This window comes from Canis lupus, chromosome 22 (genome assembly GCF_003254725.2).
Source record: "Canis lupus dingo isolate Sandy chromosome 22, ASM325472v2, whole genome shotgun sequence".
NCBI classification, from domain to species: Eukaryota; Metazoa; Chordata; class Mammalia; order Carnivora; family Canidae; genus Canis; species Canis lupus.
The window spans coordinates 49,150,988-49,167,263 of record NC_064264.1 but is presented as its reverse complement, the minus strand read 5'-3'; the positions used below and the strand labels follow the sequence as shown (position 1 = coordinate 49,167,263).

General features: G+C 40.9%; 1 protein-coding gene and 1 long non-coding RNA gene across 42 annotated transcripts in view; one reads left to right on the top strand and one right to left on the bottom strand.

Annotated features, from left to right (window-relative positions):
* Positions 1–16,276, top strand: part of DOCK9 (dedicator of cytokinesis 9) — a 279,307-nt gene that overhangs the window by 149,074 nt on the left and 113,957 nt on the right. For all 38 annotated transcript variants that reach the window (XM_049099431.1, XM_049099439.1, XM_049099452.1 and 35 more), the window contains exons 4-8: positions 3,618–3,700; positions 6,354–6,423; positions 8,470–8,565; positions 9,546–9,680; positions 15,896–16,070. In XM_049099431.1, the coding sequence (XP_048955388.1) occupies positions 3,618–3,700; positions 6,354–6,423; positions 8,470–8,565; positions 9,546–9,680; positions 15,896–16,070 (559 nt within the window). The remainder of the gene's footprint in view (positions 1–3,617; positions 3,701–6,353; positions 6,424–8,469; positions 8,566–9,545; positions 9,681–15,895; positions 16,071–16,276) is intronic.
* The window catches only part of LOC112655911 (uncharacterized), a 42,018-nt gene that overhangs the window by 19,831 nt on the left and 5,911 nt on the right, over positions 1–16,276 (bottom strand). Inside the window, exons 4-6 of one of the 4 annotated variants that reach the window (XR_007405043.1) lie at positions 12,086–12,194; positions 8,419–8,520; positions 1,884–2,000 (exon numbers count right to left, since the gene is read on the bottom strand). This is a non-coding gene — a long non-coding RNA (uncharacterized LOC112655911). Of the gene's footprint in view, positions 1–1,883; positions 2,001–7,094; positions 8,521–12,085; positions 12,195–16,276 lie in introns of those variants that run through there. The other 3 variants (XR_003133951.3, XR_004808104.2, XR_007405044.1) reach the window with 3 other exon arrangements.

Genomic DNA, 16,276 nt, shown 5'->3' with positions numbered 1-16,276 from the left:
TCATTTAAAAATAATGGATTTTTATCTTTGTTTTTCTAGTTGAGTTTTAGATGATACATATGCCCATCAATAAGTTTGCCCACCACAAGGAAGTTATGTTTTTAAAAGTGAAGACCAATTAAAATAACAAGATCATAATAACAATATTTAGTTTCCACTGAGATTTTAAAAAAATTAAATATGTATTTAAAATTGCCGAAGTATCATCTCTCATCCTTCTGAAAAGAACTTCTTGTTTTACTTTCTTTGCTACTATATTAGTAGAATTAATTCTAGGCAAATAGAGTCAGATATGTTTATATAGTCTTAAGTGTTTATTTTAAAGCAGGATGTAAACAAACTGTGAGTGACCCACGGGCAATGTCTGGCCCACAGCCTGTTTTTGTCAATAAAGTTTTATTTCACCTTGTAACTCAGAGTTGAGTGTTTGCAGCAGAGACCATGTGACCCTCAATGCTGAAAATACTATCTGGCCTTTTTTTTCTTTTAAGATTTTATTTATTTATTCATGAGAGACACACAGAGAGAGGCAGAGATACAGGCAAAAGGAGTAGCAGGCTCCATGCAAGGAGCCCAATGCAGGACTCGATCCCAGGACTCCAGGATCACACCCTGAGCCAAAGGCAGATGCTCAACCACTGAGCCACCCAGGCATCTCCCACTATCTTCCCTTTAGCAGAAAGAGTCTTGTTGCCCTCCTATTTTACAGCATGGAGCATCTTACTGGTTACTGATTCAGTTCTCCCAATTTCTCAAAAAACATGATTTTTGAGGGACAACTCTCCATTTAGTTCTTCAGTCACTGCAGGCTGAGCAAGAGCAGCTTCGTGCTATGCTGCTGGAGCCAGTAGAACTCAGGCCTCTTGGGACCCTGCCACTAGGGTGGAGTGCAGCAGCACTTCCTCTCCATCCTCTGGTCCAGCCGAGAATGACCTAATGGCTTTCTTTTTAAAACAACTTCAAAAACCTTTCAGTATTAACTTCAAAATATTATTGAATTTCATGAGTTTGGAAGGTCAGTCATGAAATCAGCCAGTTGGATTCCTGTCTTTCTAGAGTTACAGTTCTCTGGATGCTGATTTCTGATGTAAACCCTCATCTCCTAGACTTTCTACATTCCCGGAGGGGTGGGGGTTGCTTGCCTTATCCTATACTTCAGCCTCAGAATTTGGCTGGTGCCTGCCATGTGCACTGTCAACAAAGGCTTCTTAAATGAATGACTCTCTGGCTATCTAACCTGCTTAACTGTGTTTCTTATAATTTAAAATATTTAAACACGATAATTATCTTTCTTACCCATTGTACCTAAGATATTAAAAATCTGGGCACCTAGGCCTTCCATTCATACATGCACTGATTGTATACAAGTGTGTGCTTATTTTTTTTTTTCAAGTGTGTGCTTATTTATTTGCTTTTTAACTGCACAGGTGCATGTCATACTTCAGAGTAGGTTTAATGTCCTGCCAGAGACTTTGGTGGTATGACTTTAGTTGCCATGCTTGCTCAAAAAGCTAAACAGAATAGGAGGAGTATGTGCACAAGAATGTGTCATACCTAGTCAGACCTGACTTGACTGTGCTAATGGATCTAGAGAAAACAGTTGGGAAAACCCAAGCCTACAGATAATTCTGAAATCACTCTTGGTTTGGAATGTAACTTTGAGTGTGGATGTCAGATGTTCTCAATGGTGGAAATGCTTTAAAAGTATTTTTTGAAAAGCATTTACTAGAATAAAATAGTACTTAAAAATTTAAAAACATTTGTAACCACATGGCAAAGAGATTGAAGTTTTCAACCCTCCCATCCAGTTCTGTTCTTACCCCTTCTCTGCTTTCAGAATGATAATATAAAAATCTTACACTACCTGCCCTTCACAACCGTACCTGTAGAATGCTTAGCATAGAGTCTGGCAGGAGAGAAGGACTTGGTATTGTTGATGTAGTTATTTTCATGACTTTGGTGTGAGGGGGAGTTTGTTTCAGCAGGCCTTTGGGCATAATCTATGAAAGATTAAAGAAGGTTGTTCATCTAAATGATGAACTGAAGTAAGCAGAATACAGACTTTGATTATGATGTTGATTATAGCCAGGGTTAAGTCAATGAGATAAGTCAAAAGTACATTTAACTACCTTTTTTTTTATTTAACTACTTCTTCACTTAGTCATTTCACTTATTCATTCAATTTTTTTTCCATACTCAAGTTTACATATGTGTAGCCAAGAGCTGACTATTACAGAAATCAATTTAGCTGGTGGTAACTTAATCAAACATTTCCCCTATTGATTTTGACTCATTCATATTTAAAGTTCTAGTGGATATGGCCTTATAGTTTTTAGAGTCTACACACTATTCAGTGGATCATCCTGGATAGATGAGTGAAAGACACCATGCTGGTCTGTTGAATCTGTTGGGTATGAGGGAATTTAATGCAATATAGGGGACATAGAAACTTACTATTTCCCCCCAAGAGTTTCTTCTAGCTAGTGTAGGATTTAAATTGATATGAGACACATTAACAGGAGGAAAAAAACCCCAAGGTTTTATTATGTGCACATGGAGGTCCAATAATGAAACTGAGACTCCAAGACATGACCAAGGCAGGCAGTTTTTATACATTTTAGGCAAAAAGACAATAAATTTGTGAGGATTTGACAGGATAAAGAAGACAGGCATTTGGGAGCTTTAACTAGTAAGGAATTCTAAGCAGAATTTAGGCTGAGGTAGTAGATTAGGAAAAAGATAGTGTTTATTTTTGTAGGTTTCTCAACTATAAAGTCCCTACCTCTGGTGATAACGGTTTTTTAATTTCTTAGTATAGGAGAGTAATTTTCATATAGGAGATTTGTTTCTGACTTTCAGGGGGATAGAAGAGAGTCTCAGTGTCCTTGAGTGGTTTGATTCCCAAGTAGCTTCAGTTGAAAACAAGCAATATGCTGTTGTACATTTTGGGATGGCCTGCCCTGTGCCTCACAGCAATGTGTAGGTTAGTATCATTGTAGAATATAAAGCTCTCCCTCCTTTGGTTCACATGTATATGTGTGCACACAAGGTGATATCACAGTGCCATTGTGAACTGGAATCTAAATTTTTTTCTCCTAATAACCTCCCTCTGGCCCTTATAAATAACAGGGAAAACTGAGGGCAGATTTACATCATACTTAGTAACAGAGCTAGTTGTAACATTACTAAACACCATGAAAGGGTCTTTAAGTTCACACTTTCCATTATCCACTTTCACATTCTAGTAGAAGGCACATGACTTCTTAAGAACCAAGGCCTTTGAAGTCAGAAGCATTACATTGTTCATTATGTAAATACAGCAACATGAAGTGAAATTTGTCCCCTTGCAAAATCTGTCCTCTGATCATGGATGATGGTAACTTTAAGTGCCCCCATTCCCAAGGGTAATGTTTTAGTGATTTTTAAGCTTTTTAGGAGCCTCTGATAGTGGAATTTCAGGCACGAGAGGGTTGAGGTGAATGAATTTTTTTTTCATGTTTATGTGGGTGTGCATTCATAAACCTTCCCAAATATTCTCCAAAAGCTATCACATATCTTTTTTCTTTTCCTCTTATGCTTCTTTATTTTTCCTTTAAATCCACCCTTCCCCCCTGTAGTGCATCAAAACCTATAACTCTGACTGGCATCTGGTGAATTATAAATTTGAAGATTACTCGGGAGAGTTTCGACAGCTTCCAAAGTGAGTAAATGGTCAGGCCACACAAGGTGGAGTTATACACTTGGGCAATAGTTTTTGCACTTGAAATGCTTAGGGAGGTATGTAACTTCAAATGCAATCACAGTAACTGGAGAAAATATTTCTAGATAGTTTGTCTGTTTATGGAATAGCTATTATTTCCAAGGTATTTGATAATAGGACTCAAACCTAGCACTCTGGGATTGGTTAAGCGGTAATAAACACATGGATGGTTTAGTTATGGCCAATGGTTCTTTTCAGGATACCACTGATAAAACACAACAGGTGATGTACTTTCAGTGAGAACTAGAAGACAAAATGTAAATGCTACAGTGCATTTTATCTTTGAAAGAATATTTTGAAGAGACATGAAAAGCATTTTATATTGAATAGATCATATGTTAAAAAAAAGTTTAAATCAAAGAGCAAGCATTTTTCCAGACTATTTTCTTTACCTTCTTTCAAGTATTAATGTGTTCTGGAATACACCAAAAAAAAGTATGTTTAGATTGATTGGTAGTCGTTAAAGTGGACCAGATGTAGGTAGGTCTTGCCTTGAGAGGATGTGTTAGAAAATGAATGGTATATCCTGAAATGATGCAGTTGGTAAATTAGGTCTAGCTGATTATAAAAACCAAAATCAAAATCAAATAATGATGGATTGTATTTCAAATGTAACCATCATCAATGAAAATTTTACCTATAATTGAGACCCTGTTAATATATTTTTCTCTGTATTTTGTGGCGTCTATGAGTTTGGACCATTGAAACTATCTCAGTGGACCTAGCTGTTTGTTTTTCCTATTTGTATGGCTCAGCCACTCCTTAAGGGTGTTCAGCCAACTTCCCGATTGACTCTGTTTAAACCTCAGCTGAAAACACTCCCTCCTTGCAGCATTATCTTCTCCAGATGGGTATGCTCTCTAGTTCTATTTTTACCCAATACTTACTTGGGGATTTTTAAGTTCTTTCCATTGGGTTGGATTAATCTATCCTCACTGACAGTCTGGTTCAGACTATTCTCCTAGCTATCATAGAACAGACTATGAGATGGAGTGAACTTACTAGATGGTATGCTTTTAACACTGGTTGATTTCACCTTTAGCATTAATAATTTTCCAGTTGTGTGGTAAGAAAGGGGGAGGATTCCTTTTTTTTTTTTTTTTTTCCTTTTTAGGATTTTATTTATTCATGAGAGACAGAGAGAGGCAGAGACATAGGCAGAGGGAGAAGCAGGCTCCCTCCGAGAAGTCTGATGCAGGACTTGATCCCAGGACCCCAGGATCACCACCTGAGCCAAAGGCAGATGCTCAACCACTGAGCCACCCAGCACCCCAAAGGAGGGGGGATTCTAACAGCGATTAAGAGCATAGATTCTATAGTCTGCCTGCATTGTTTGTTCACTCTGCCCTCTGTGAGCCTCAGTCTTCTCATCAATTAAATGCTCTTAACTCCAGCCCCTAGGATCTAAAGGAGTGAAGGAGATAAAACATGTGAAGCACATTGCTTAGAGCTGTGACTGTGCTGTTGTTGTTAACATTGTCATCATCAAGACCATACCTCCCACTGTAAAGGCCGTGACCCCATTTTCCTTTTCTCTTATAAACTTCATTTATTTATTTATTTATTTATTTATTTATTTATTTATTTATTTATTTATTTATGATTTTTTATTTATTCATGAGAGACACACAGAGAGAGGCAGAGACAAAGGCAGAGGGAGAAACAGGCTTCATGCAGGGAGCCCAATGTGGGACTCGATCCCGGGTCTCCAGGACCACATCCTAGGCTGAAGGCAATGCTTAAACCGCTGAGCCACCCGGGCTGCCTATAAACTTCATTTTAAGTTATTCTCCTGGAGCACTTGGGTGGCTCAGTCAGTTAAGCATCCAGCTTTTGATTTTGGCTCAGGTCATGATCTTGAGGTTGTGAGATCGAGTCCCACCCAAGTTGGGCTCTGTGCTCAGCAGGCAGTTTGCTTCAGATTCTCTCTCTGCCTCTCACCTGCTCATGCGCACTCTCTCTCACTCTCAAATAAATGAAATAAGTCTTAAAAGTTATTCTACCAAGTCTTTACTTATTAATACACTTTTCCCTTTTTTTTTTTTTTAAAGTAGGCTCCACAGGGCCCACTGTGGGGCTTGAACTCACGACCCTGAGATCAAGACCTGAGCTGAGATCAAGAGTTGGACACTCAACAGACTGAGCCACCCAGTCACCCCCTACACTTTCCCATTTTTAATATATCTAACTCCCAACAACCTATGCCAGCTTTTCTATGTGGCTTTGGGGGGCTCCTCATTCTTGGATCACCCACTTTGAGGAGCAGTAGTGTCAACTGTTTTTATTCTTTCTATTTTGAAGCTTTTATTTATTTTCATGAGAGACAGAGAGAGAGAGGTAGAGACACAGGCAGCAGGAGAAGCAGGCTCCCTGTGGGGAGCCCAATGTGGGACTCGATCCGGGACTTGGGGATCATACCCTGAGCCACAGGCAGATGTTCAACCACTGAGCCACCCAGGTGTCCTGATTGTTTTTATTCTTCAACTGAGTGAAGCCAGCTTTGGATTTGTGTAAATGTTGGTTCCTCTCATGGGGGAAGAGATGCAACATCTCCTCGTGGATTATAAAATAAACTTCTTTCTTCTTTTTAAAGCAAAGTAGCCAAGTTGGATAAACTTCCAGTTCATGTCTATGAAGTTGATGAGGAGGTTGACAAAGATGAGGTAGGTGATCGCTTGCAGATTTAAAAATTGACTTAGTTTACAGATTTACAAGATTGGTTGGAAAATTACCAAATATTAGCCCAAAGAGGAGTTGGAATGTTACTTGAAATGGGAAGAATTTTTAAAAAATGTATTGTTGGATTGATTGAAATAAGGTCTCCCTTTCAACTTGACTGCTTAGCATTGCATGTTCTTCCTGTCTTGTTTATTTGTTCTGAGATTATTTTCAAAGGCCTGAATAAGATGTGGCTACGTTGTTAAAAGATATGAAGATTACTGAGACCTTAAGTTTAGGTTGTTTTTCAACAGGATATCTTGACACAATCTGGCCACCAGTAGATTTGAAATGGCTCTTTCTTAAGTAATGGCTTTGAGTGTAGTATATGGTACCAAGAAGTTTTTCTTTTTCTCTTTTTTTAAAACAAGCCCACTTGCCTTACTTTTGGAGAAGTATATAAAGAAAGCTGGGCATTAAGATGACTGAGTAAGGGAAACCTAATGAAAAGTTGGTGCTGCCTGTTTCTGCATTTCTCATTATCCCCTAGTCAGTATTAGATACCTTATTGTGATTTGGGTGGGGGGTGGGGTGGGGTGTTCCTATTTTTATTTATTTATTGTCAGCTAAGCTATAACGCCAGCTATTCAAGCGTGTTAAAATGTTCATGGTAGCAAATTATTTTAGAAACCACTTTTATTTATTTATTTTTAAAAATATTTTATTTATTTATTCATGAGAGACACAGAGAGGGAGAGAGAGGCAGAGACACAGGCAGAGGGAGGAGCAGGCTCCATGCAGGGAGCCCAAGGTGGGACTCAATCCCCGGTCTCCAGGATCACACCCTGGGCCGAAGGTGGCGCTAAACTGCTGAGCCACCCAGCTGCCCTAGAAACCACTTTTAAAATAATTCTGGGAAGAGTAAGTGGTCATTCAAAATGAAAAGATACTAAGAAAAACTTGGTGCTGATTGGTAGTAAGAGGAGAACCATTTGAAATAATGCATGTAAGGGCGCACAACACACTCTAAAATCCTAGACAGGCAAGTTATTTCTATTATTGCCAGCAATAAGAACAATAAAACCACCAATACTAATATAGAGATGATCTAAAACAACACATAAGATGGGTCTTTCTGCAATGGTCTACTTGATTAGAAAAAGAAAGATCACTATTAGAGACTAGTCTAACAAAGTGTGAGCCCAGGTAATGTGACACCATGTGGCCCTCTCTTCCTACCATATGTACTCAAGTGTCCATTGGACACTGCCTTAGAGGGGCGAGGAGACCACAGGGGAGCCTCACAAGAGGGCATGGAGGGCCCTGGGTCAGGGTGTGGCAGATTGGCCAGACTGTGTGTGTACACATGTCATCTGTCAGTCTGTCAGATGTATGAGTGTGTGCCTAATGTATTTGCAGCAGCAGCCAGTGGCCTCACTTGCCTCACTTGCTCCAGAGCCCACAGTTGGAGACAGGACCTGCAGACACGAGTGTGTTGGTTTCTCTAGCTATGTTCCTGTGCCTCTCCGACTCCCCTCCTCTCCATTACCTCTCTGCCTTCTTGCCTGTCTTTCCTTCCATGCTATTGCCCCATCCTCTTCTCTCATCTCTCCTTTCTCTATTGCCTCCCATGTCCTTCCTTTTTTCGTTCACCTTCCCCTGAACTGAGCCTCTGGGAACTTTTCCAGGAATTTGCTTTTGTCTTCCAAGTATAGGGGAGTTATGATTTGAAAACATTTTTTCATGAAACCAGGCGAGACCTTACAACCTGAGTGGTCAAGTATGGTATGTACTCTCTGTGGCTCATTAAACACTTAAAAATTTGGACTGGAGCTAGCTTTGCCTTTAAATGGGCTAGAGTTTTCAGGAATTAGGCTTCTCCTTCTCTTTTACTGCCAAACAGACTCTAAAGTGACTTGTGGCAGATGGTGACTCCAGGGAAGGGATAGGATGGGGCAAGCTGGCACCAACTGAATGATTTTCACCTTGACCAAACTCACAGCAGGATTCGTAGTAATGGGAGCTTGATTGTAGCTTTCCTTCTCTCCTAGGATGCTGCCTCCCTCGGCTCTCAGAAGGGTGGGATCACCAAACACGGGTGGCTGTACAAAGGCAACATGAACAGTGCAATAAGCGTGACCATGAGGGTAAGGCGGCCCATCACCCTGCATTCCCCTCTCATTAAACCCATTCTGCTCTAGGTCTTGGAAATAATGCTCAAAATGAATGGGTATGCTGTTCTTCCTGACAAAAGTGATATTGTCTGGTTAGTAAGATGCATCCCTGGTGATCGACCCCCATTGGTACTGTCCCACTTTTACCCATTCCCCTGCTTCACCCTCTGACCACCAGCATGACGAGACCGTCACTGGGCTGGTGTGTAGGTGCAGTCGCCAACATGGGATTTCTTCTCTGTATCCCCCGCAAGAGTGTTCCATGGCACCTCCAAGCGCATCACCCAGGGTCTAAATCTAAACATTTCTGAGAGGTCTACTGTGACCAACTCAACAAAAGCAAAACTTGAGGACCAAAGGGAAAATTGTTAGATTGGAAGGGGGTTGCAAAGTGTGAAGAGCAGAACTGTTTAAAAAGCCATTCAGGAGATAAGTGGGACCAGAGAAAGACTAGGATAAGTAATAAAGAGGAGAGAAGTAATGGAAGGGAGTTAAAGATGGACAGGGAGATAGAAAATAACTCAGGGGAAATGCTGACCATCATAATCCTGAGGCTGGGAAATCATTCAGTGTCACGAGGCAGAGAAAAGTTCCTGTTCTGTGAGCAAGAAACCCTGGGGATTTGAGAAAGTTTCCATCCTTCTGTGCTGCATCCCAAATTGGAACTCATTGTACTGCTTTTGGGTGGTTATGTAAAAATATCAAATTCTGTGGGTGAGAAAAATGACCCATGCATGTTAAGTGAACCACCGCCTCAGAATTTAAATGCACTGAAATTATTAAATGTGATGGAGAGTCCTAATCTAACTCACCATTACCTGATGCGTTGGCCAGAATTGGGTTTGTTTTGAAGAGAATGGAAGTGGTTTTCACATATGTGTATAGCTGTGAGTTATCGATGGACATTGTGACTCTTTTCATTTTGAGACAATAGCTGTGTCTTCTTCTCTCAGTCATTTAAAAGACGGTTTTTCCACCTGCTTCAACTTGGTGACGGATCCTACAATTTGAATTTTTATAAAGACGAAAAGATCTCCAAAGAACCAAAAGGATCAATATTTCTGGATTCCTGTATGGGAGTGGTTCAGGTAAATATGAATAGGGTTCTATTGTCAAGTTTTCTTATCTGTTAGAATGCCATCTGTGAATGAGCAGATTTAAGCAAACACTTATAAGAGTGGCAGTATTTGAGGGTGGAAATAGAATAGCTGACTGTCAGGTGAGTAAAGGCTTGTTTTTCATCATGATAGAAGCTGGCACATAAAGCAGACAGAGTTCTGTTGTGGTAGGCCTGAACGTTCCTGTGTTTAAGACATGGCTGTGCTGCTTTACAGCTGTGTGACCTTGGACAGGCCATTACCAAAAGTTTCTTCTCAGGCAAAATATGTGTAATGATCATGTTTCCTTAACAGGGTACATTGAGAGGGCTGGATGAATTAATTTGGAAATTCTCAGAACAGTTCTTGGCCTCTCAGTGGTGACTTTTATACTATGATCATAGTACCAATTGCAGGATAGCCAAAAGACTGGGTTTCAGGTCCAGAGTGAATTCAAATCCCTGCTCTACCACTTACCAGCTATGAAACCTCAGAGACATCATGGGTCCTCTCTGTTTCTCAGTTTCCTCATTTGTTATATAGAGATAATTGTCCCAAATATGGTTACTGAGAGGATTAATTAATGTATTTAAAGAGCTTAGAACAGTGCTGGCACATGGTAAGAATTTAGCCAACATTGGATATTTTTATCATAGTGCTATTGCAGTTGTAGAGTTACTTTTTTTTTCAAGATTTTATTTATTTATTCATGAAAGAGAGACAGAGAGAGACAGAGACATAGGCAGAGGGAGAAGTAGGCCCCATGCAGGAAGCCCAATATGGGACTCAATTCTGGAACCCCAGGATCATGCCCTGAGCCAAAGGCAGATGCTCAACCACTGAGCCACCCAGGGATCCCTAGAGTTACTTTAAAAAAAAAAAAAAATTACTTATTAGATTGAGGACAAGTAGGGGGAGGGGAAAAGGAAGAAGGAGAAGCAGACTCTGCTGAGCAGGGAGCCCAATGTGTGGCTTGATCCTAGGACCCCAGGATCACAACCTAAGCCAAAGTCAGACACTTAACCGACTGAGCCACCCAGGTGCCCCAGTTGTAGAGTTATTCTTAAAAATTATTTTTAATCATGCATAATGCACTAATGTTATAATGTACTCATATTATAAAAAAACAATCAGATAAGCTGAAGGTCCCTCTCAATCCCCATCTCTCCCTTTCCAGGAGAACTGCTGTTGCCATTTGGTGTAGGTCCTTTCATACCTTCACAGAATTATCTTTGCAAGCAAGTTGCCACTTTCCCAATCTGACCATCCATCCACTCCCCTGCCACTTTCCAGGAAGACCTAAGGCAGTACCATACAAGGACCAGGATCACATGAATTTAAAATGGGTTTGAAAGTAGAAAGGTGAACAAGGAGTCCAGGTAGTGAGGAGATAGAGAGGAATCAGCTAATAAAAAAACTAAAGTGTTAAAGAAACCTGTCACCTGCTGTGGGTGGGTGGCAATCTGGGGTCTCTGCTTTCTAGCTGGGAGACCCGTTTGATAGTGCAGTGCAATGCACACGATGCAAACAATCCAATTAGTCAGAAGCTGCCCGAGTCATCTCAGAATGAAGATCATTCAGACATTTCTCGTGGGGGCCCTCATACAAAGGCCACTGTGCGATTAATGAACAATCTCCTTGACAACCCCTCACAACAGATGCAGTCACCATGATCAGAGAACTCTTCGTAAAAATGACTCAGTGTTGGCCAATGACATTGGCCTGAAATACTGTTCTATAAGAAAGGTTGTTTTGTGGGTCCAGTGTGATGGAGGTTGGAGACACAGCTCTGTGGTTTGATCTTCAGGGGTGTGCACTTGTTTATGTACTCACGTGTATAAAATAAAATTGCATTTTTATCCAAGTAATACATTCATCTGGGTCAAACAGTCAAACGGTGCAGAAAAGTAACACTACATGCACATTCCTGCCTGCAACACCTCTACCTTATCCACTCCTCACTCCCCCGAAACGATCATTTTCAGCTTTTTCCACCATTCTTTCTGGGGATGTGCCTCCATAATGCTGGAGAAGGCATGTCTGCTGCTTTTTATTCATCACTTGTGGACATTATATGATGGAAGATAGGATTTTAGCTCCTGCAGCCTTCCTTCCTGCTCTCATCTGGACTAATTACTTTCTCGGCCTCTGGATAGCCATCCTTATGAAAAACTGCCTTCCTCCTTGCGTTGGATTCCCTATTTCCAAGATCCTATGTCTTCTTCAGTCTTGTCTTACTTTCTTGTTTCAGAGGAGCACATCTTCCAAGTAGCTTCCTGAGAAATCATGTCTGAGTTGTTAATTCTTGAGTTAACTTACCTGCAAATATTTTTTGGTTTCACATTCATATTTGATTGATAATTTGGCTATATGTATAAATCCAAGGTGAAATTTACCTTAGAATTTGAAGGCACTCCATTATCTTCTGGATGCTCATGTTCTTGTGGGGGGCTGATGTTACTCTTATTCCCTGTTCTTTTCGATCTTCTCTTTACCTGTAGTGACCTGAAATTTAGGTTCATGTGTCTTCATTTTGATTTTTTTGGTAAACTTTTTTGTTTAGGCATAACACGCATATAGAAAATGTATACAAAGTGAATGCGTGAGTCTGACATTTTGCTACTAAATCTGGATCTCTTTTGTTTTACATGCTGAGAACTCAGGGAGAGCTCACATTCTGGAAACTGTGTCCTGTATGTTGTAGCCACCCTGGTCTTTTTGAACTGTGGCCGGTCTCTTTGACTCAGGGAGAATGGCAGGACTCTGACCGGGTTCCCCTTCCTGGGCTACAACCCAGATACCGCCTCCCACAGAATGTTGACAGGGCTCCCCTCATTTATTTCCTGTCCATCAGGGATTACATACCCTAACTGTTGTCAAATATCTGAAAACAGTTGTTTCATCTATTTTGCTCAGTGTTATAGTTACGATGGGAGAATAAGTCCAGACCCTGTTACCTCATCAGGCCAGCAATATAAGTTAGAAGTCCAGACTCAGATGTCTGCAATAGCCAAGCAGGAAAATTAAGTAAAAGAAGATGCCTGAGGGGTGCCTGGATAGCTCCGTCGGTTAAGTATCTGCCTTCTGCTCAGATCATGATCTCAGGATTCTGAGATCCGATCCCTGTGTTGGGCTCCCTGCCCAGCGGGGAGCCCACTTCTCCTTCTCCCTCTGCCCCTCCCCCCATGCTCTTTCTCTCAAATAAATAAAATCTTAAAAAATTAGAAGAGGTCTGAGTGAAAAGTAAGAGGGAATGCTGAGAACTGTGATAAACTGGAGGACAAATTGGTCCTGTGTCATCAGGGCAGCCCCCTCTCAGCTGTGGCTGATGCTGTGGGGCTGGACTACCAGCTCAAGGGTGCCAGATCTCTTTTTTTGTTTTTCAAGAAATACAGAAAGATAAAAATTTACTTAAATCTTGGTATTTTTAATTATTGGAAATCAACTTAAAAACAGAAAAACGCTATGCAGGATGTGCCCCCTCAAAATGATGAAATGCACATAAGTGTATTGGGGTCCTAGATCAAGCTATAGCACCAAATAGAATGCACTGAAAATTATTTTTGATTCAACAGCTAATTGGCATGGGGATGACCCTTAGCCACTAACCCAACCTCAGCTGAAAGCTGCCATAGTAGAAACCAGATTATATCAAAATAGTTTATCCGCAATGTAAAGTAGGCAGTACCAGGTTGAGCTGTCAGTGACCAGGAGTTTACTTCTTGTGTGGGACTTCCAAGTAGGAGTTTCATTTGGATTCTAGAGTTGAGGTACCTTTTAAGTTACTTAGTTAAATTTTCCAGCATTGAGTTTCAGGGGGTTTTTTTTGTTTTTTTGTTTTGTTTTTTTTAGATTTTATTTTTTTATTCATGAGAGAGACAACAGAGAGAGAGAGAAAGAGAGAGAGAGAGAGGCAAAGACACAGGCAGAAGGAGAAGCAGGCTCCATGCAGGGAGCCTGACGTGGGACTCGATCCTGGGTCTCCAGGATCACTCCCTGGGCCGGAGGTGGCGCCAAACCGCTGAGCCACCTGGGCTGCCCCGAGTTTTTTTTTTAAGATTTTATTTATTTATTCACAAGAAACACAGAATGAGAGAGAGAGAGAGGGAGAGAGAGAGGCAGAGACACAGGCAGAGGGAGAAGCAGGCTCTGTGCAGGAAACCCGATGTGGGACTCAATCCCGGGACTCCGGGATCACGCCCTGAGCCAAAGACAGACACTCAACTGCTGAGCCACCCAGGTGTCCCCTGGCATTGAGTTTTTAAAAAGAAGTTGAAAGCAGAGCTAACTATATTAAGAGTTTTGTCATCTGTCTCCAGCACATTTTATAGGTGATATATGCATCCAGCATCCTGGCCTATCAATCAGTCTTTGCATTGCTCTTCGTAACCTTAGGTTCTGACTTCAAGGGAATCTCTTTCTTCAAATTCTTTTTGTAGATGTGACTGATGGTGTTTAGCATTTAATTAATTATAACAAAGGCTTCAAAAATGTTAGGTAATTAGTCTTTATCCATATCTATTTGTAAGCCAAGTGAGTGCCAACAGTTGTGTGTGGTGTTTTTGTTTTTTTAATTGTTTTGGACATTGTAGTTAAAAAAAAAAGCAATTAATGCTATGGGTTCAAAGAAAATGCATCAATTGAGATTTTTTTTTTTTAAAGATTTTATTTATTTATTCATGATAGACATAGAGAGAAAGAGAGGCAGAAACACAGGCAGAGGGAGAAGCAGGCTCCATGCCGGGAGCCTGACCCTGGACTGGATCCTGGGACTCCAGGATCTCACTCTGGGCCAAAGGCAGGCGCTAAACCACTGAGCCACCCAGGGATCCCCTCAACTGGGATTTTTAAATGAACTTGAAAGAAATCTAGTGTAGAATTTTAAGGCCTAAAAGTATTTTCAAATGTTGAAGTTGATTACACTTATTTTCAGATCAGGTTACTGAGGTTGAGAAAGGATACAACGTAGAACCAAGGTCTAATGTCTCTCCCACTTTTAACTTATTTTCACAGTTGTGAGTGGGACAGAAAACATATTTCATCTCTAGCCTTTTGACTCCTGTCTGATTCTTGCCCTGATGTGAATGAAGTCTGTGCATGGTAGCTTGTGTGGCCTTGTCCAGCATGGCAGCATCCTGTGTGTGTCTGAGAAGCTTGCTTCAAAGAACACAGCTGCCTTGGGGAGGGTCAGCCTGTCCCTGCCACTGATGCTGAGGAGCCCCAGGGGACTGCGGCTAACCAGCTAGCATCTAGTGGGCCAGGGCTTCTCTGCCCCCTACAGGTTGTCCTCAGTCTGTGCATACAAGGGATCTTGTGCTATGGTCCTTAGAGCTGAACTACATTCTAGTGTTGTCTCTTGGGGGAGTGATTTTGCTCACCAGGGTGAGGTTTGTTACTATCTGGAGACAATGTTTTGATCTTCACAGCTGGGGTTATGCTCCTGGCATCTAGTGGGTAAGGCCAGGGATGCTGCTGAACATCCTGCAGTGCATAGGACAGCTCCCACACCAAAGAATTATCGGCCCCAAATGTCAGTAGTGCAGAGGATGAGAAACCCTGATCTAGGGCACTATCATCCTCCATCATTTACTGCATGTGGCTACTGTTTTTGTACTTGGAGCTGGACATTCTTTCATAAGTGTAAAAACTGGAGGCATGAGGGAGGGCTGTAAACATGGTGTCCAGATATCTTTGGGCACTCACAAATGATGGGAAAATTCAGATAAGGAAGTCAAACCCATTGATAGATAATGGTTTGCTTTTTAAAACGTGATGCTACACACTACTACATTAAAATAAAAAAAAGAGCTGGAGAAGTTGAAAATTTTCAGTGAAATTTCATTTGTTCTATAAAAATTTTTTTTAAAAGCTTATTGTATGCCAGGGAGTATTCTAGAAATACAAATGTAGCATTGGACAAAAGCAATCTCTATCGTAAGGAGCTCTGTACCATTTGAGGAGACAGCAAACAAGATAGATATGTAAAATACATAATGTGTCAAATGGTGGTATAAAACAAAGGAGAAAATTTAAGCAGGGAAGGTTAGATAGTGTTGGGGGTTTGCAGGGAAGGGGCTTGCATTTTAAATAGCTTGCCCCAAAATGCCAATGAGGTAGCACCTGTCAGCAAATAATAAAGGGAAAAAAATTTAAGGCCATTCTAATTTTCTTAAAATATGTCTCTTTTACCCCTATTCCATTTCCAGAACAACAAAGTCAGGCGTTTTGCTTTTGAGCTCAAGATGCAAGACAAAAGCAGTTATCTTTTGGCAGCAGACAGTGAAGCAGAAATGGAAGAATGGATTACAATTCTAAACAAGATTCTCCAGCTCAACTTTGAAGCTGCAATGCAAGAAAAGCGAAATGGAGACTCCCATGAAGGTAAGTGGATCCAGCTTTCTCCAGGTATATGAATACTTTGTTGGTGTCTTTAGTTTTGTATGGAAACTACTTTCCATAGATATTGCATAGGTACGTGATCAGTGGGACAGATGTAAGCTCTTACAGAGAGCTCGTCAGCAGAAGTTCTATCACATTAGAATTTACTACCCTGCCAATATTTTTATCGGTAAATCATGTAATGGGAA